This window comes from Panthera tigris, chromosome A1 (genome assembly GCF_018350195.1).
Source record: "Panthera tigris isolate Pti1 chromosome A1, P.tigris_Pti1_mat1.1, whole genome shotgun sequence".
In the NCBI taxonomy this organism is placed as follows: Eukaryota; Metazoa; Chordata; class Mammalia; order Carnivora; family Felidae; genus Panthera; species Panthera tigris.
This window is the reverse complement of record NC_056660.1, coordinates 121,548,312-121,568,372: the sequence shown is the minus strand read 5'-3', so window position 1 is coordinate 121,568,372 and position 20,061 is coordinate 121,548,312. Positions and strand designations below refer to the sequence as shown.

Here is a 20,061-nt window from a genome sequence, read left to right as displayed (position 1 = left end):
AGATTATTCTACCTGGTTTTTTTTAATGTTGCTACTAGAAAATTTAAAATTATGTATGTGGCTCACATGACTTCTATTGGGTGGCCAGTACTGGGCTTAAGAATAAAAGAAAAGAGCCAATTAGAGATGCCAAAAGTGACCCAGAGATGTGTCCTATGGGGTTGGGGCGGAGCAGGGATGAGAACACAAAGCTAAAATCCTGATTTCATAGCCTCATGATGATGTCAGTAGTAGTTCCCAGATCACACCAGAGCCAGGACATTCTAATTCATGTTAGTTCATATAGCACTTGTGAAATGTAGCTACCTGTACACCTAGGAAAGGGGGTGATGCTGGGGTGGGGGAAAGCCAGCAGAGATGTCGTCACTCCTCACAGTGATTGCTAGGACTGACTCCGTCCTTTGGAAACAGTGTAAAAGCAGCTGACCTCTGAACAGATGAGGTATGGGTGTCAGGATTATTCTTCCTGCATGATCTTGGGCAGGTTACTTCATCTCTCTGAGCCTCAGTGTCCTCATTTAGAAAATGGTGATGATAATAGTGACTGTATAAGTCGGCTCCGGCTGCCATAACAAAATACCATAGTCTGGGTGGCTTAAACAACAGGAATTTATTTCTCACAGTCTAGAGGCTGAGAAGTCCAAGATCAATGTGCTGGCTGATTCACTTTCCTAGCAAGGACTCTCTTCTTGGCTTGCAGGTGACTACTTCTCACTGTGTCCTCACACAGAAGAAAGAAAGCAAGCTGTTTGATGTCCCTCGTTTTTTAAGTCATTTTACTTTATTTTTACCTTTTTTTTTTTTTACTGAAGCATGGTTGATATACAATGTTACATTAGTTTCAGGTATATAACACAGTAATGTGACAACTCTCAATATTATCCTATGCTCACTGCAAGTTTAGCTACCATCTGTCACCATTCAACACCACTATAGTACCATTGACTATATTCCCTATGCTGTACCTTTCATGTGACATATTCATTCCATAACTGGAAGCCTGCACCTGCTACTCCCCTTCACCCTTTCTGCCCATTCTTCCATCTCCCTACTCTTTGATGGCAACTACCAGTTTGTTCTCTATATTTACAGGTCTCTTTCTGCTTTTTTGGTTTTTGTTCATTGGTTTTTTTTATAAGTGAAATGATACAGTATTTGTCTTTCTCTGTGTGACTTATTTCACTTAGTAAAATACCTTCTGAGTCTGTTCTTGTTGCAAATGGCAAGATTCCATTCCTTTTTTATGACTGAATAATATTTCAGTGTGTGTGTGTGTGTGTGTGTGTGTGTATGCACACCACATCTTCTTTATCCATCTATCAACAGATGCTTAGGTTGCTTCATAATATTGCTGCTATAAACATAGGTGTGTATATATATCTTTTCAAAGTAGTGTTTTTTGGTTTCTTTGGGTAAATACTCAGTAGTAGAATCACTGGCTCATACAATATTTCTATTTTTAATTTTTTGAGGAACATCCAAACTGTTTCTCATAGTGGCTGAACCAATTTACATTCCCACCAAAAGTGCAGGAGGCTACCTTTCTCTCCACATTCTCACCAAGACTTGTTACTTCTTGTGTTTTTGATACCAGCCATTCTGACAGGTATAACGTGATATCTCATTGTGCTTTTGATTTACATTTCCCTGATGATTAGTGATGTTGAGCATCTTTTCATGTGTCTGTTGGCCATCTGTATGTCTTCTTTGGAAAAACGTATATTCACGTCCTCTGCCCATTTTTAAAATTGGGTTATATGAGGATTTTTTGTGTTGAGTTGTATAAATTCTTCATATATTTTGTATATTAACTTTTTATCAGATATGTCATTTGCAAATATCTTCTCCCATTCACTGGATTATCTTTTCATTTTATTGATGGTTTCTTTCTCTGTGCCAATAGTTTATTTTTGGTTTTCTTTCCCTTGCTACAGGAAACATATCTAGAAAAAAGTTGCTAAGGCCAGTGTCAAAGAGAATAGTGCCTATGTTTTCTTCTGAGAGCTTTATGGTTTCAGGTCTCACATTTAGGTCTTTAATTTATTTTGCATTTAGTTTTGTATATTGTGTTAAAAAAGCGATCCAGTTGCAGTCTTTTGCATGTGGCTGTCCAGTTCTCCCAATACCATTTATTGAAGAGACTATCTTTTCTTCTTTGTATATTCTTGCCTGTAGATTAATTGACCATATTAAGTATGGGTTTATTTCTGGGCTCTCTATTATGTGCCAGTATCTGGTGTCTCTTCTTACAAGTCTACTAATCCCATCATTAGGGCCCTACCCTCATGACCATATCTAAACTTCATCACCTCTCAAAGTCCCCACGTCCAAATGCCATCACATTGCGGGGTAGGGCTTCTACATATGAATTCATGTCATAACAGTAAATCCTTGGATTGTCGGGATGACTAAAGGATCTAATTGAATGTGAAGAACATGGTGTGGTGTAAATGCTCAATTGCTAGCATTGTCACCACCACATGTTTTGCATAGTGATAGACCTTCAGCTCTGGAACAATCAATGCCTGGCACATATTTGGTGTTCAGTAAGTATTTGTTGAACTAATAAAATAATTCATCAACATCAAATCAAGTAATGACTTTTACAATTGCTGAGATTCCAGTGTCACTAAATACGATCCTACTTCTGTCGCCCTCAAGGCCATGTCTCCAAATGTGGGTCTAAGGATGGCTAGGGCTGCTGAGAATGGGCCATTCAGATGACTAAATTGTCTCGTGCTTTGACGTAGTACCCTCCAAGTTGACTCCACCCTGAGGCCATGCCTTAGCCACCCAGCAATGCTCATGGCTCTATGTTTCCCTAATCCTTTCCATCTCTCCACTATATCCAACCACAAGACTCTTTTTCCCCATCCAATTTAACAGTATAAAACCTGCTCTGATTTAGAATCTCTTTTGCAGCTAATCGAACCTTGCAGCTTTCTATTAGCTGTTCTTATTTGCTCTAAGCCCAAGCTGAGGCATCTGGGATTATTATGTAATAACTTGGGCTCATTTCTGGTCAGTATATACCATCCCTTTTCATTCTGAAAATCCCCTTGGGGTGCTCATTCTGTTTGCAAGGGTGAGAGAAGTAGTTGGAAGGGCTGCGGCTGGGGGGTTTGGGATGGGAGGAGTGTTTGCTTTGAGTTATTATCCCACACTTACCAGTATTAAACTGGATTTGACAACCCATAGCCTAGGATTTAAATGATCTAAATCCTTCTTCATTTGGCAGCCTGGTTTCCCTTACTATTTATTGTGCTACCCAATTTATTATCATCGGCATACTCAGAGGCTTTGGTCTGTGGTGCCTTCACAGTCAAGTGATTTATACAAATAATAAAAAAAATGAGGGTTCCCAGCAATGAGATCCAAAGCTGTTCCCCCTCTCCCTTGCCTCTCATCTGGTACAGTCCACCTCCCACATGTTAACCCTTGGTCCTCTTACTTCCTCTCCTTGGAAATACATCCTCAACTCCCTTCTGGACCTGTGAAGGAAATGTCCCTAGCAGGGAGAGGGGAGGATGGTGAGAGCTGTAATGTGATTCCGGTAATCAGAATCAGGTCTTTATTTGGGAAGTACCAGGCAAACCCTTTCCATACATTGTAGGATTTCGGTTGTCACACCAGCCCTTTGAGTGAGGCATTGGTTTTATCGCACGTGGCAGCAGGAAGTAGACATATTGCATCTCAGTCTCACTAGAACAGGCAGAGTGAGAGAAAGGATTGGAGGCTGGAGGGGGGTGGGGGTAGGATATGGCCACAAGATCAGAGAGGAAATACTGATACCATCAGGATATCAGGGAAAAATATGAGCTTTGAAATCAGACAAACCTGGGGGTGAGTTCCAGCTCTTTTGCTTACTAGCCGTAGGCCTCTGAGCATGTAACCATTCTTGCCTCCCTTTCTTCATCTGTAAATGGGAATCGTGAATTACCGACGTAGGTAATTTGGAGGCATGAATGAAATATCACACTCAGAGCACTTAATACATTTCTCCATCTGTTAAAAGGGGATAATAATAGTACCTCACTCATTTACCTTCACAACAACCCTGTGAGGTAATATGTATAAAGCACTGAAAACAGTGTTTGGAAATGCTTACGTACGTTAGCCATTGTTACTACTGCTCCTACTACTATTATTACTAGTGATGTTGTTGTCATGATTGAAACTAAATTCAACACAGAAGGTCTGGACTGTCCAACCAGTATGTTGCACAGACTTTGAGGTAGGGCCCTGGCAAGCAGAATTCAGCCCCGATGTCAATGGTATGTGTGTGTGCGTGCGCATGCGTGCACTTTGCTTTCGCCGCCGCAGATCTTCTCATGTGCTTTTCAAACTGGATGCCAGCCCCGGGCTTGCTGAGGAAGGTTTGGTCTAAAGCTCTATCCCAGGCTTAGAAAGAACAGCCTTCATTTGAGAACTCAGTACATCCTACCATCTTACCTCTCTGGTCTTAAGCCTTAGTATATATGCTTCTATTAGACCATATGTTTCTTGCTGAAAACCAAATGTTGATAGATGGGCTCTAGAGAAGTTAGTCCTTTATTTAAAACATGGGGCAAGGGTAGCTCTCTTGGGAGCATCTGTTTCATTGAAACTAGACAGATGTCCACCCGTCCAATTTCATATCTTGCAAAAATATTTCTGTTGACATTGACCTCAAGCAAACATCAGCAATCCTGTAATGCCATTATAATTTTTTTGTACCAACCAGCCGTAGACTTTGAAAAGGCAATACATTTTATCCTTTGTTGCCATGTAACTTACACTGAATGTGCCACTTGCTACCTGTCTGTAGTTTATAGATTATGAAACAGCAGCCCCACTGATATACCTTTATAAAGGAAGCTATACCAAGGGCTCACAGTGGCCTGGAAGTCCAAACGAGGGTGAAATTTTCTCCCATATCCTATACCTAGAGCCAAGACTAATGTGGGATACTCCAAAATGACTTTTACAGTATGTATAGATCAGTAATTTATAGGTACTGGATGGTATTTTCAACACATCCTTTGCTGAAGGATGTGGTAGCAGAAAACGGACTTTAGAAACCATCTTCATAGGTCACTGTGTGGTCTCAAGCAAGTTATTTACCTTTCTAAGCCTCCATCACGTTCCCCAGCTATAAATGTGTGTCGACGTAGAACCAGTCTCCTAGTACTGATTGAGGATTAAAGAAAAGAATGCATTTAGACTTTGTCACCCCATCCCTGACACGAAGTACTCACAGAAGTGTTAGTTGTCAGTACTTCCTCTTTTACTGGTTTGCATATTTCTGAACTTCTTATATTTAGTAAATTTTATAGACATTTTCTTTCTGGGTGATTATAGTGTGATAGTGATGGTGTTATGAATGCTGTTATTGTTCAGGGTAATAATCATAAATTGTACTATTCTTGTTTTAGGAAACCTTTTATATTTCCCTATCTCTGCACGGTTGCTCTTTATTCCTCATTTCAAGGCCAGAGTCGCTGTGGCACTTCCACATCCTGCCTCCTTTCTATTTCTGTCCCTCCTCCCTCTCTGTCACCTGTCACTTGGTTTTCACTTACTGTGCAGAGGAGCAGGAGTTTCTGTGAGTTTGGAGCTGGAAGCCAGAGGCACCGCTCAGAATATTGTCACTTAGCAGTTCTGTGGCATTTGTGTTAAGGAGGACTTTGCAGACCTTTTCATGAGTATATGTTTGTTAGAAATTCTTTTTTGCTGGGGTGTCCAGGTGGCTCAGTCATGTGAGTCATGATCTCACAGCGTGTGAGTTCGAGACCCGTGTCGGGCTCTGTGCTGACAGTTCAGAGCCTAGAGCCTGCTTCAGATTGTGTCTCCCTCTCTCAGTGCCCCTCTCCCCCTTGTGCTCTCTCTGTCTCTCTCTCCCTCTCTCTCTCAAAAATAAACATTTAAAAAAAGAAATTCTTTTTTCTCTTGAGGTCAAGAAGACGTTATTGAAAATCTGATTCTTCTACTGAGCCCTGTACTGAGTGGCTTACCTCTGACCTTTCACCATAACTGAGAAGCAGAATAAATGAATGATGATTTCAGCTGCCTCCTTCCCTCCCCGGGTAATGAATGAGTCAGCATCAGGGGACTTTGCCAGGAGGCCTGAGTCATAAATATCCCTACAATTCATCAAAAATCTCCACAAAAGATTGTTTTTAAACAGTAAATGAGGAAAGAGTCCTTGGACCTTATCTTAATCATCGCATCAGTGGGAGATATTTATGGTTCTAACTTTGGGGTAGGGAAGGAAAGCTATAGCCAACAATATAGATAAAAGAAATTAGTTTGAACCCAATGTGAGATGATAAACTTCTCATGGAGGAAAGAAAGACAAAAAATCTCAATGAACATACCCACTCTGCCCCCACATTTTTGTCCCTCATGTCCTATTTTTTCCCGTCTTTCTGACCTTTATTAAGGACTCATCAGATGCCAGCTCCTTTATTCACATTATCTCACTGAATCCTCACAACTAAGCTATAAAACAGGAAAGATTTTCTTCACTGTTTACCGAGGAGGAAATTGGGAATGAGAGTGACTGACACTCCCAAGATCTTACAGTTAATATGTGGCAGAACTGTGCTTTGACCCCAGATCCTTCTGACTTCAAAGCCCAAGCTCTTAATTACTTGGTTATCCTCTCTGGGAGGCCAGGGAAAATGAAGAGGGAGAGGAGAATATATAGAAATGCAAGTTGACCTTCTCTCTGCTATATAAGATGCTAATTATTGAACAACAGATGTAGTATGGTATAAAATCTCTGGCAAAATAATTTTATTTTTCTGCCAAGGACTATAAAAAGAGAGCCCCTAAACAGATACCGTAAGACCCTGAAAAGTCACAGCAGCAGCCTGTATTCCTGGGGATGCACAGAACATCAAGCACCCAGCCGCACTGCCGATTTTGCAGACATTTACGATGCCAGTAATTGCAATAATTATATATACCTGAAGCTGCCCTGTTTTCACTTCATCCATTCTAGCTAACTTGGAGTGCAGTCTGCCATCAGGGATGCCTTTGTGATATGTATGATATTTTATTTATGAGAAGATTAGCAAAATATGATTGTTGGAGTCGCTAATAAAGAGGCAATTGGAAAAGGAGCCAGCTGGCATGCCACATGTAGCTCCGGCAGGAAGACACATCTAATCTGTGTTTTTCTCTCCAAACTCACACCTTGTAGGTGCCCTAGAGCTTTCCCCCTCCTGCTTTCCACTAAGCGCCTCAAAGACCTCATCAGTTTCTTCTGAAAATGCAGAGCATATCTCTGTCTACATTTCCTGATCAGATTCCCCGCGACTCTTCAGGCTGTTTTTTCTAATGATAAAAGTTAACCTTACACACGTGTGGGAGCATGACTTTGTCCGGTTGGGAAGGGCAGGAGGGAAGTGTGAACTGACAGGCTCTGGAATCCAACAGACCCACAGAGACTGGTTAACTCTGAGGTAAGGAGTGCGCAAAGAACATGATCTCTGAGCCCCATTCTCTCCCTTGGTGAAAACAAACACACTTCCGTTTTCACTGCCCGATAAGTAATAATCCTTGTAACTAAATATGGAAGAAGGGTCTCATTTCAAAGTATTCCATGCATGGGAGTCATGCAGGGCAGGACAGATAATGCTGGAGGTTCAACTTTGTTTTTCCTTCCTAATTCTGAGCTCTAAAAGATAACAGTCACTAAATCAATGTCTCTCTCTTCCATCTTTGCTTTCCTTTTGTTGAAAGTCATTGCATTTCTTAAGTGAGTTATTTTGTCACAGTTAAAATTATATATGCCCATTATAGAAAACTGAGAAAATTATCTCAATGAAGCAAAAAGCAAAATTTAAAGCCTCACAATCTTGCTCTTTGAGCCTTAATACACTTCCTTCCTGTTCTTTTTTAATTTAATGCATACGTTTCACATAGTGGAGGGGATCCACATTCTTTGAAATGAAGGGAAGTGTCTCGGAGTTAATACCCTGAGACCTTGTTCTTGCCACTGTGTTCTATTGAGTGAAATGCAGTATACTATTAGTAAATTTTGAATTTAGATATTCTAGAAAATGAGTTCCAGAAGGACCCCTTTGTAGAGCCGCCTCACAAATGGAGTAAGCTTTGGGTAATTTACACAGCAAAGGAAACTGTGGGAAGCGTCTCCTAGCTTTCTTAAGTGAGATCCCATGAGCCTTAGATTCAGAGGCTTGTCGTTGTTAAGATACTCAAGGATCCAACTGTCTGGGTTTGAATCTTGGCTCTACTACTGAGTGGCTTTAGGATGTTAGGCAAGTTATGTAGCCTTCCTAAGCCTCAGTTTTTTCTTTGCTAATTGAAATAATAGTACCAACTTATAGATGTGTTATGAGAATGTGTTCTGAGTGAGTTCATGCATATATGGTGCTTAAAAAACACCTAGCATACTTAGGAGTAAATATTAATTGTTGGCATCGTTATCAATAACCAAGGGTTTCTGTTGGTACTCAACTCCATCCGCTTCCACATGATCTCCCGAAATGTCTCTCTCTTGCACTCTAAATTTTCTGGGGGCAAAAAGTCTTGTGCTCACTTCTGTCACCAGGTGCAGCTAGGACGGTACCTGATTTGATATAGGTGTTTATCACCTGCCTCAAATTGGCTAACCACCCAGTTTTCCTCCAGCTATTTGGTGTCTAGTGATGATTTGACTCCAGGCCACATAGGGTAGGTGTATAATGGCAGAGAAGGAAGCCTTGTTGGATGGTACCGCTCTTTGCCCACAGCACCCCCCCCAACACCAATTCTTCCCTTTAACTCCTGAATGCCCCAAGAGAAGGAAGGAGAGCCCATGAAAACCAGGAGCTATTGCTCAGATTTATTTTTTATTTACACACGATTCCTTCTTCCTCTAACATAACAGCCCTTTGATATTTTACAAAGGAGACCTCACTGCCAAAGTTACCCATTCACAGTGTCATTTTCCTCATTTTCCTTTCCTTCATGTGCTGTGCTGGTCATAAGGGAGTGAATGGGGAAGGCACAGGTCCTGACCTTTTAGGGTCTTGTGGGGAAGCTGTATGAGTGGATGGTAATTGTTAGTGGGATAGGTTCTATGTCAGGAAATTCAGAGTGCCATGGGAAGTGTTGGGAAAGTCATCTAGCAATTTTGAAAAGTAAGGAAGGCCAGTTATTTAGCTTTGGTAGAAAGCAAGACTCTCCTTAATAAGTATAGAGTAGGGAAGGTATTATGAGTTTGAAGATGTCCTTGTTCCTACACACTCTTGTATTTTCTGTGCTGCGAAGAGGGTAGTACATTAAAAATCAAGTTATTCCTTTTAACTCAGTGTTTCGTGGTCAACTTGTACCACCTTCAACATATGGAGGAATTAAGACAATTTCCTCTCAAGACAGGCTTTCTAACATTGAGATGCACACATGCATATCCAAGCTTCCAGACACCTGCATCCATTTCCCTGTGGCTGGTTATTTTTTCCTCTGAAATGTTTTTTTTTTTTTTCCTTTCGGATAGTGTAGTGACAGAAAGATATAGTTTCTTCATGCTGTGTTTTTACTTTCTATTTTCCTGATAAAACTGTATCACTGCAGAGGAACTCAAATCTAATCTTCAATATATTTAGCATGAAAGCAATAAAAAGCATTAATTCACTCCAGAAAGAGCAAAATACAGTCGGGTACTCAAAGAGAGAATCACCATGGAAACTGTTTTCTTGAGATTCTGTACTCTCCAGGCTCCAGGCACGACTAAGTGAAGAAAGGAAGGCAAAGGGAAAAGAAGAAATATCCTGCCCTTTCTGTTGTCACTAAAATGCTGCAGAGGAATTGCCATGAATTATTGATTACATGAGTAGAAGTATATATGAATTAAAATTGTTAAACTGGTGTCTTTTCAGTGAGTGTGTAAGGGTGCACGGAGAACGTGTTCCTCAGTGTTCCCCCTTCCTTGCTGTCAAATCCTATTGAGCAATCAAAGAGCTATCCTAAGGTCAAAAGTTGGCAGAGAAGCATGAGGAATTAGGATGATTAAAGAATTCTGGGAGCTGGAAGTAAAGGACCATGATTTTGCATACAACTCCCACACATACTTGCCTTTGTGTACCGTGTCAAGATGGTTATGGTTTCAGAATTTTTTCAAAGATATTAAATATGTAAAGATCAGAGGCCAGCTCTTGCCTTTGGGACCGTGGTAATGGGATGTGATGGAATTTCCCAAAGGAATTTGTTTTGGATTAAATTCATTCTGTGTTTATGTACACGTGTATACATCTCACAATGCACCCACTTTTTTTTGCCTTCTCCGTTTTTACCAATTCATAGGTTTTCCTCCCTGAAACTATACTCCTCCATTGAATATCTCTGATAATAATATCTGCTGTGTGTTAAATGTTCCTGTGAATTAGCCACTGGGCTGAATCCTTTGCCTGATACTATTAAGGGCATGGACTTTTATTTGGATAAGATTGTTCTTTTTAGCAAAATGACTAATTCAGTGTTCACTAATAAAATAATCATGTTCTTATGTAATTCTCACAACAACGCTAATGAGAAGGTCCCCATGATACAGATGAGGAAGCAGAGTTTGATGATGGCAGCTGAGTACGGTCGATCACAGAGCCACTGAGTTGTGAAACCTGGATTTGAAACCGTGTATGAATCCTATGTCCATGGTTTTAACAGCCACACAAAGGTTTCATCCTAGATGATACAACTTGTCTTTTTAATCTCTATGCAAGCTCATAACTGCCATGGGTCTGAGCACATAGATAGGCCCTCATGATATTCATAACAAGTACATATTTAGAATCCACCATTGTACCAGGTACTATACTAAATATAAAAATTGGAAATGAGGGGGCGCCTGGGTGGCTCGGTCGGTTGAGTGTCCGACTTCGGCTCAGGTCATGATCTCGCGGGTCCGTGAGTTCGAGCCCCGCGTCGGGCTCTGTGCTGACAGCTCAGAGCCTGGAGCTTGTTTCAGATTCTGTGTCTCCCTCTCTCTGTGACCCTCCCCCATTCATGCTCTCTCTCTGTCTCAAAAATAAATAAAAACGTTTAAAAAATAAAAAAAAAAATTGGAAATGAGATAAAGTCTCTGCCTTCAAAGAGCCTACAGTCTTTAGGAAGTGTTCCCCTGTATGAGTAACCAGACACAGTAGTCAGGGGTTCAGAGAAAAGAGAGGCTAATGAGGTTCATGAAGGAAGATTCATCCTGGTCCTTCCAGAATGGGGAAAGCTGTCAAAAGGTCAAAGAAGAAGGAAGAGAAATGATCAATTAGGATAAGACAGCATGATTTTAAGCATAGAGATGGGAGTGAAATGACAAGAGTTTGGAGACTTGTGAGAAGATCAGAGCATGTGTTTTAGTGAAGTAAATTTGAACAAGGAACTTAACAAGTGGGCCATGAGTGAAGAACCTCAAACTCTGGAGCTAGAAGGTCCAGATATTATCCTGTCAACACAGTGAGCCTTCAAGGGATATGTTTATTTGTATTCAGGTATTACTTAAAGTAGAGCATTGTTTATTCATGTTTAGCTCATTGATTTTTACATACCTATACATTCTTGTCACCATTACCAAGATCAAGGTATAGGACACTTCTAGGACTCTATGCCCCCTCTGACTGAACTGCTTCCCACCCCTGAGATACCACTATCTGACTTCCATGTGAGTATTCAAGGGAAGTAATAAAAAAGAAAACAACATGAATGAGGTTTACAGAAAAGTTTAATGACTTCTGGGTTGTAGCATTGAGTGTGGAGGTGAGAGATTTCAAACAGGGAGACCAGCCAAGAGGGTGTTACAAAGTTGACAATCCGTCCCTCCATCCATCACTTTCAATATGTATTGGATCCCTATTGTGTACCATACCCTTGCATTGGGGCTACAATAGTAGTCAATGCATGCTGTCTCACTGAGGAGACCCACAAACAAAGAAGCAGTTACTTTCCACTGTAATGTGTGCTGAACTAGAAGGAAGCACAGGTCGCACTTAAAATGGCACCAAACCCAGAATAATAAAGTCAAAGAAGGCTTCTTGGAGGAAGAGGCTCCCAACCTGAGGCTTGAGGACAAATAGCAATTAGCCAGGCCAAGGAGGAGATTGAGATGGAAGGGGTTCCAGGTAGAGAAGGAGCATATAGGAAGGAATAAAGAAGGTAGGTGACTGTGTCAAGGAAGAGGCTTGGGCAAGAAAAGAATGGTCACAAACAATGGGGTTTTCAAATCAGAGAAGTAACCAGACTTAGTAAATGATATCGTATCATGAAAAACCAGGGTTTATCAGCACCAGCATGGAATCCTGACAACCTGATTGAGCAACAGTCTGCACCTATTGTTCAGAAAATTTCAGATGCTTAGTGTGGCAGGCCTGTGCACTGTTGTTTTTATCGTAAGCAGCCCACCTAGTTATCCATCATTTCTCTTGAAAGTTGAGCCAGAAAAACCAGTCAGGCAATCAGACTTCCATCTCTCACCTACCTCTTTAAGATGGAGCAAGTTTCTTACATTTTGTACATTCTTTATCTCCTTTCTTCTGGAGTCTCAGCTCTGCTGATTTGCCAGGCCACCCTTCTCCTCTGACTTGTCCAGCAGGTTTCCTGTGTACTTTTGAGCAAGCTACAGAGGTCACACCACCTCTTTACCATATGTCTGTTAGCAGGTGATTCAGTAGGCAAAATGTGGCCTTCGCAGGCCTACAGACCTGAGTTAAAGCCTAGTCTATGACCAACTCTCCTTGTGACCTTGAAAAGTTAATGTTTCTGGGCTTCAGCTTCCCTGCTGGGAAATAGTGATACCCACTGTATTAGGTGTGAGTAATTAAAATATAAATGTACCAGATCCCCTAGGATAATGTCTAACACATAGTAAGTCTTCCATAAATGTTATCCAGACATACTAATGCAAATCGGTTAACAGCACAGGCATACTGCCTATATTGGAAGGCTCTGCCAAGGGTTTCTGGGTTGTCTGGACAAGTCACAAAGGCTCTCCTTGCCTTAGTACTCTTATCTGTAAAATGGGAGTGATAATAACATCTTCCTCATGGTTTTATTGTGAGGCTTAAATGAGTGAATGCATGTAAAGTGCTTCCTATAGAGTCTGGGGTGTGTGTGTGTGTGTGTGTGTGTGTGTGTGTGTGTGTGTGTGTGTCTGTCTGTCTATATATCCCCTATTGGTGTTGATATTAATGTTAGTAATTATTATTTGTATAGTACTTGTTCGTAACTATGAAAATGGGAGAAGAGTGTTTGCCTACTTTCTAGGGTAGTTGCCAAGAGCAGCTAACCAAGAGGTTCAGTGGCTCCGTGCCAGACACAGTGGGCCCCCGATAATGTTTGTTGAATGAATGAGAGCAAAGTGCTTCTCTCTAAATGCTTTCTATAAATGTTTCATCTTAATGATCAGCAGGAGCCTCCACATGGAAGGAAGTGCCAAAAGAGTTCACTGGGTGTCAGCCTGGGCTCAGGCCTGGTAGATTCTGATTATGTCAAACAAAATAGATTCAGATCAGTCTATTTGGTGCCACTGAAACTGTGCCAATGAGCAGCAAAATGTGATTTCATATTGGGGGAGTGCCAGAATCCAGATTTACAGATCAAAGCAAACCCTACCTATTTCTAATACCCCCTCTCTCCCCTCAATGGGCGTTTCTTACCTCTGAAAGAGCTTCTGGATGTTTCACAAAATCAGGCCCCAGATGTTTGAAAGACTTTTGCAGACAAGGTAATCAATCCATTTGGTGGCCAGATGCTGTCTGAAAATTTTCCTGCTACAGCACTGTGAGTTTCTAAATTCATTAGAAACATAAATTAATTAAATCTAATCAACAGTGGGTGATGCAGAAGATTAAACACTGAAAAACAAATACATTTCCAACTGGCTCATATTAGATGCAGAGAAAAACACTCTACTTTTGAGGTGAAAGTCAAGTTAACCCTTTGTGTGATATTCTCAAAAAACCTTTGCCAAATCTGAGACCCCAGGTGAGCCTGTAGTTCTTCCCAAGTAAGTCTGCCCTCATGGGTCCATTGACCTTTCAAGAAATAAATTGTGTGTTTCTCTCAGTAAGAAGGGTTCTAGAGTGGTCTTACTTTGTTAAGCATTAATAGGAGAAAAATCTCCACCATTCTTTCATCATGAAGGGCCTCTGGAAGTAAGTTTTGCAAGACATAAAATGGAGTGAAGCATCGTTCTTTATTCTACACTAGAATAAGTTACCTGAATTCAGAGTTACTGTGTTTCAGCGCCAAATCCCCAATACCTAGAAGAATGCCCAGTACATAGTAGGTGCTTAGTAAATAGCTGTTGAATGAATTGAGGATGAATTTCTTTCTCACAGGATTTCTGAGTTACTGACTTTCCCAGATGAGTCCCCATGACACAAGATAAGTGTAAGCAGTTTCCCAAAAGTATTTTGACTTTTTTTCACTCAAGGATCAGAATCTTGAGGGACTGATAATCCATAGGACATATTTTAGAAAATTTGGTTCTACGGCATTATTGTATAGCACCCCTAACTTTTGTCCCATATCTTTTACCCTCAGTCTAAATGGAACTGAAGAAGACTCGGGGTGAGTAAATTATGAATTTATGGGGCCGATTCTTGGATCGGAGGCTATTCTTCAAGGAGGTGCTCAGCTCAGTGGAGAAGCCAGCCTTTAGCCCTGGAATTGACTCATTCTACACTCTTGTTTGCCAGTGGAGACAAATGGCCTCGAGCTATGTGGAGAAAGGGGTTGCTTCCTTTTATGCAGGCTTATAGAGGTAACAGTGTCCAGAGGATGCCTGCAAGCCCTTAAGACCAGCCCCTGCTAACTCAGATACCTACAGAGGCCAAGTAACATCAAAAATGAAAGCAGAGCAGTAGAGAGAAGCCTTTGGAGGATAAATGGGAGCTGACATTTGGCCTCAAGGTTGGGGACCAGTAGGAAGTGGTGGGAGAAGAGGTAAATTTAAGACCTTGTTCCTTTCTAAAGGGCGCAGCCACAAGTCCCAGCTCAAGCCAGGAGTGGCCATGTGGGAATGCCAATCCAGTGGCACCCATCTATTGACTTCTAAAGAAACTGAAAATCTGGATTGTTTATATGCAATTTCATAATTTCTAAAGGTAAACATATGATTCAAAAAATTGGAAATCTTTTTGTGGACTAACATTGCAGCGTTAAATAAAACCACCCTGCTGGTCAGATGTGACCATCCACTGCGGTTGGTGTTCTCTTCCTTATCTCATCTAATCCTCCTAATGCTCTTCCAAAATGGTACCAGTATCATTTTATTTTACAAATAATGAAACTAAGATTCAGAGAATCCAGGTAATTTGTCCTAAGGCACATCTGTTATACATGGCAAAGCTGTGAATGGAGAAGTGATACTGTTTATCATTCATTATATTACTTTTGGGTAAGGTATTATTCTAATTCTTATTTAGTGTTTATGTGTGTCAAACACCATTCTAAGTGCCCTGCATAAATTTACTCATTTCATCCTCCGTATAATACCACTCCCATGTTACAGATTAGGTAAGCAGTGTGGAGAAAGACATTAAGAATTATACCCAACATTAGCTATCTCTGCCGACTAGTGGAGCTGGAATTGAAACAGGGGCTGGAAGACTGCTGTTGACTACCTCCTAGAATTACTTCTCGGAACAACGCCCCAGATTAGACACATAGAAGGTGCTCAGCAAATAGTTTTCCATTGACACCAAGCCTCATTTTTAGCTGTGTACACTTTTGGGATCCTGAGCCTAAGGGTGTGGTTGGTGCCTCTGGGTAGCTGCTGTTTCACCCATTATTCCATGTGACTCACTGGCACCTGTCACTCAAGCAGCCTTCACTCTGTCACTTTGCTAACTCCAGGCACACAGAGCAAAGACCGACAGGTCCTAGAAACTGGCTGAGCCACTAATGAACTGTCTAATCCAGAAAGCCCTTCTCAGCAATCGGGCAATCCAATTCAAACTGTGTGTTTGACTGAAATAGTTCACTGGGTCAGACTTCTTGGCATATAAAGATCTTCCCACCCAGTCTCTAGTGTTCTGTTCTTTTTCTTCCTGAAAATTGAACAGGGTGGAGACTGGTTTAGACAAGGGTAAGAATTGAAGAATCAGAAGGGTGTGTATACATTTTACAATGCATGAGCTTTCATACATATGGTTAGCTTTGGAGAATAAGGCAAATGTAGATCTTAGGAGAATGAGGGAGATTTCATCGGTTTTTAAATGTTCATGATTGTACAGATCTGCTACACCCAGTTTGACTGAAAACCAAATGTGTGTATGGTGTGTGCGTGTGTGTGCAAGAACAGTATTAGAGAATATATAATGAGCGATCAGGTAATAACTATTAACAAACATTCTAGAAAACCATACTTTTAAAGAACATCTATTGTGTGTCATATATGGGGGTGCAGACCAGGAATCGCAAGGTGAAAAAATCAGTTTTGATCCCTGATTTGGTTAGCTTTATAGTCTTATAGCAGAGACAGACAGTATCAATAAACACTCAAACAAATATATAATGAGGAATTCTGATAAATGCTTTAAAGGGAAAGAATAGGGTAGTACAGAGCAGTGTAGGGCAACTAGAACATAAGCTGTCAGAAAAGGTCTGTCTTGGGATGTGCTGGTTAAGCTGAAATTTAAAAAATTAATAGGTGTTAGGGGCACCTGGGTGGCTCAGTCTAGTTGAGCATCTGACTGTTGATTTAGCCTCAGGTCATGATCCCCGAGTTGTGGGATCGAGCTCCTCATCAGGCTCTGTACTGAGTGTGGAGCCTGCTTAAGATTCTCTCTCTCTCTCTCTCTCTCCCTCCCTCCCTCTCTCCCTCTCTCCCTCTCTCCCTCTCTCCCTCTCTCCCTCTCTCCCTCCCTCTCCCTCTCCCTCTCCCTCTCCCTCTCCCTCTCCCTCTCCCTCTCCCTCTCCCTCTCCCCCCCTCCCTCCCTCCCTCTCCCTCTGCTCCTCTCCCCCCACTCATGCTTTCTCTCTCTCTAAAACATTTTTTAATTAAAAAATTAAAAACAATGCATAGATGTTAGCCAAGGAGAAGGGAGAAGGGTGAATAGTTTAAGTAGAGGGAGCTGCATGTTTGCACACCGCAGAGTGGAAAGAAGCATGGCATTTACGAGGTCATGAAAGCAAAGTGGTGGGACTAGAGCATAGTGAGATAGGGTGTCAGGGAGGTGATTTAACATGAGATTTGAGTGGTACAAAAAGGCCAGTTCCCAGTATTTCCTTAGTGATAAATTACCAAAAGGTGATACTCTCCAAAGGTTTCCTTAAAATGGCTTCTGGTGCATTTTACTGTTGATTTAATTTCAGTTGAAGAAGCAAGCAGTGTATCTGAGATTGTGACCAGTGTTAAGTCTATATCTTGAGTGTTTTATCATTGTATTTCTTCTATGACCTGATAAAATATTGACATTTAATTTCTTCCCCTGGACTTTGCAGGAAATAATCAATGCATCACAATCAAGGCTAAGAACCTGCTATGATGTGTGTTGGATAGAAAGAAATTTTTCTACTGCAGCTAATAGTTACTGGCTGTTTCAAGCCCTAAGCTTTTCCATACTCTCCAAAGGCAGTAACTTAGGTTGTTAGAATCAGTGTTTGAAATGTCCCCAAAAGTAGAGTATTTAAAAGACATGGTAATATGTTCCTATTTCCACTCCTCTCCTTTCTGCTGTGCTTGGAGGAACTGCTTCTGAAAAAGGACTTGGCACTTGATTTCTCAAGCACTGGTTTTATTTCAGAGATGTCCCAGGTCAGGAACCTATGGTACTCACCCATTTGAAAAATAATAATAAACTGGAGGCAGAAATGGAGCATGTGTGATTCTCATTTTAGAGGAGAACAATGATATGCATTACACAGGCCAACAATCAGTTGTCCCCATAAGAATATGAAATCTCCAAGTGTGGACTATTTATATCACCTATGCTCTGAGATCTTAGATATTGATAAAGATGCTGTCTATTAAAGAAAGAAATATGAGTCTGTTTTCAGGGAACTCATCATCTAGTTAAAGATATATCTCTCCCCCCCACACACACGCACATGCGCACGCACACACACACACACACACACACACACACAGAGTATATCAAGCAACCTATTAACATTTGTACAATAATCCAACACGAGTCATTCCAAATACGAAAATACTAACTTAAGCGTCTTGAAGTTTTATGTGCAGTTTATTGGTAGAGCCAAAGATGAGTAAAATAGGAACTCTGCCCTTAATGAAACAGTTTCAGTAAGGAAAACAGAGCAAGTACATTTTCAGTTATATAGCTACATAAGTGGGAAGAGCTACATAAGTAGCATATGAACAGTCCAGAGAGTTGCGGCATTGTGAGGAAGAAAGGATTGCGTTCCAATTAGGGGAGCTCATGAAAGACTTCATGGAGAAAGTGGCCCTTGAATTGGCCTTAAAGGACTCCTGTGTTCATTGATTCACTCAGCCAGGGAATAAGTATTTTGTGCAAACCTCCTAAGTATGTGTCCCTAGGCTGGGTCCCTAGACTAAAATAGTGAGTAAGATCTTGGCCTCAAGGGGCATACATGTCAGTATGCACACGTAATGGAAAGAATGTCTTAGGAAAAATGAAATTGCTTCACAGTTGGTCAGCACAGACTGTATTTGCTGACAGTCTAAGAGTTAAACCTTGCTAACGTGCCAGGTGGGTGACAAGGAGTACAGAAAATGATGGAAAAGTTAAGGCTGAGCCCAGAAGATCCACTCTGCCATGTTAAAAAGTAACTATGAGGGAAAGATGAAGAAAGGATTAGGAAAAAATAAACAACAGACAAAAGGGAGTGGGGACAAGAATTAAAAGGCCGAAGGAAAAGAAGTGGAACACAAGAGGCAGGTCATGAACATAGGCTCTGGAACTAGAACTGGGTTCCAATCCCAGATCCCCTTGTTAGCCTTCCAAACATGGACAGTTCTCTGAGCCACCATCTCCCCACCTGAAAAATGGAGGACGAGACTGATATCATGGAGTTTGAGTGACCCTTAAACATAATATAAAACACAAGGGACAGATCCTGGCAAAGTAGGTGTTAAATAAAGGAGCCTGATAATGCAGATTGAGGAGAGTTTAGGTCAAGAGTCTAGTACTATGCCTGGCATGCAGTAGGCCCAGTTCAATAGTTCCACAGAAAAATTGCGATACTGGTGTTTTCCTAAGGCTGAAATATCTTGAGGCCAGGCTCATAGCTAGTTAATTTCAGCCAGTCTTTTGCATGACAGTTGCGATCCTCTCCCTGTAGTCATGCTGTAATAAAGGAATGTTCAGCTAGAAGAGTTTTCCATTAAAGACCGACTTCCTGGCAGGGAGATCTACAAATCACTTGGAAAGTTCCTGGCACCATCACCTGGGTCTGGCTATTTGCAAAGTGTCTATAAATCTTCCACAGGGCAAGATGAGAATGTGGGTTTTTTCTCTCTCCTCTGACAGACTTGTTTCTTTCTATGCACTATTAAGAATCATGCTGAAAGTTACCCAAGAAAGGCCATGAGGAGGTCAGGTTACCCATGTGGGACTGATCTTGCAGTAGACTTAACATTTTAAAGTGTATACAGGTGAGCAGCCTTCCATCAGGTAGGCAGACAGGAGGTAATGGACCCAGAGATGCATAGTAGTAGATGGAATGAGTCCTTTCTACAGCTGGCTTCAGAAGAAAAAGGAAGGAGAGAGGGATGGAAAGAAGAAAAAGAGAGAAAGGGAAGGAAAGAAGAAAAAAGGGGAAAAAGACAGGAGGAAGAGCAGGAAGGGAAGAAGAAACAAAAAGAAAACCAAGAGGTTTGTTTTTCATTTATTTATGGTGATTGCATGGACATCTGACATGTTGATTTATGGGAGAAATGCTTGGCCATACTAAATGTTTTGAGACTCCTGTTAAACCTTATATGAAGATAGATTTTGTGTAGCATTTTTCTTCCTAACCATCTTTTGGCTGTGGGTGGGAATTGAACCTGAACAGATTTTATTTCACCTGTCAGTGGTGGACCAGTTACTGTCTTGTTTATTCATGCATTCACTTATCCGTTCATTCTGTTCCACGTTTTTCCTTATTCATTGC

At 41.2% G+C, this 20,061-nt stretch overlaps 1 protein-coding gene across 12 annotated transcripts in view; it reads left to right on the top strand.

Annotated features, from left to right (window-relative positions):
* The window catches only part of PPP2R2B (protein phosphatase 2 regulatory subunit Bbeta), a 313,867-nt gene that overhangs the window by 173,546 nt on the left and 120,260 nt on the right, over positions 1 to 20,061 (top strand). For 3 of the 12 annotated variants that reach the window (XM_042986559.1, XM_042986569.1, XM_042986561.1), the window contains one exon: positions 14,521 to 14,547. The exons of the other annotated variants lie outside the window; for them this stretch is intronic. In XM_042986559.1, the coding sequence (XP_042842493.1) occupies positions 14,526 to 14,547 (22 nt within the window). In that variant the 5' untranslated portion in view covers positions 14,521 to 14,525. The remainder of the gene's footprint in view (positions 1 to 14,520; positions 14,548 to 20,061) is intronic. 12 annotated transcript variants of the gene reach the window in all.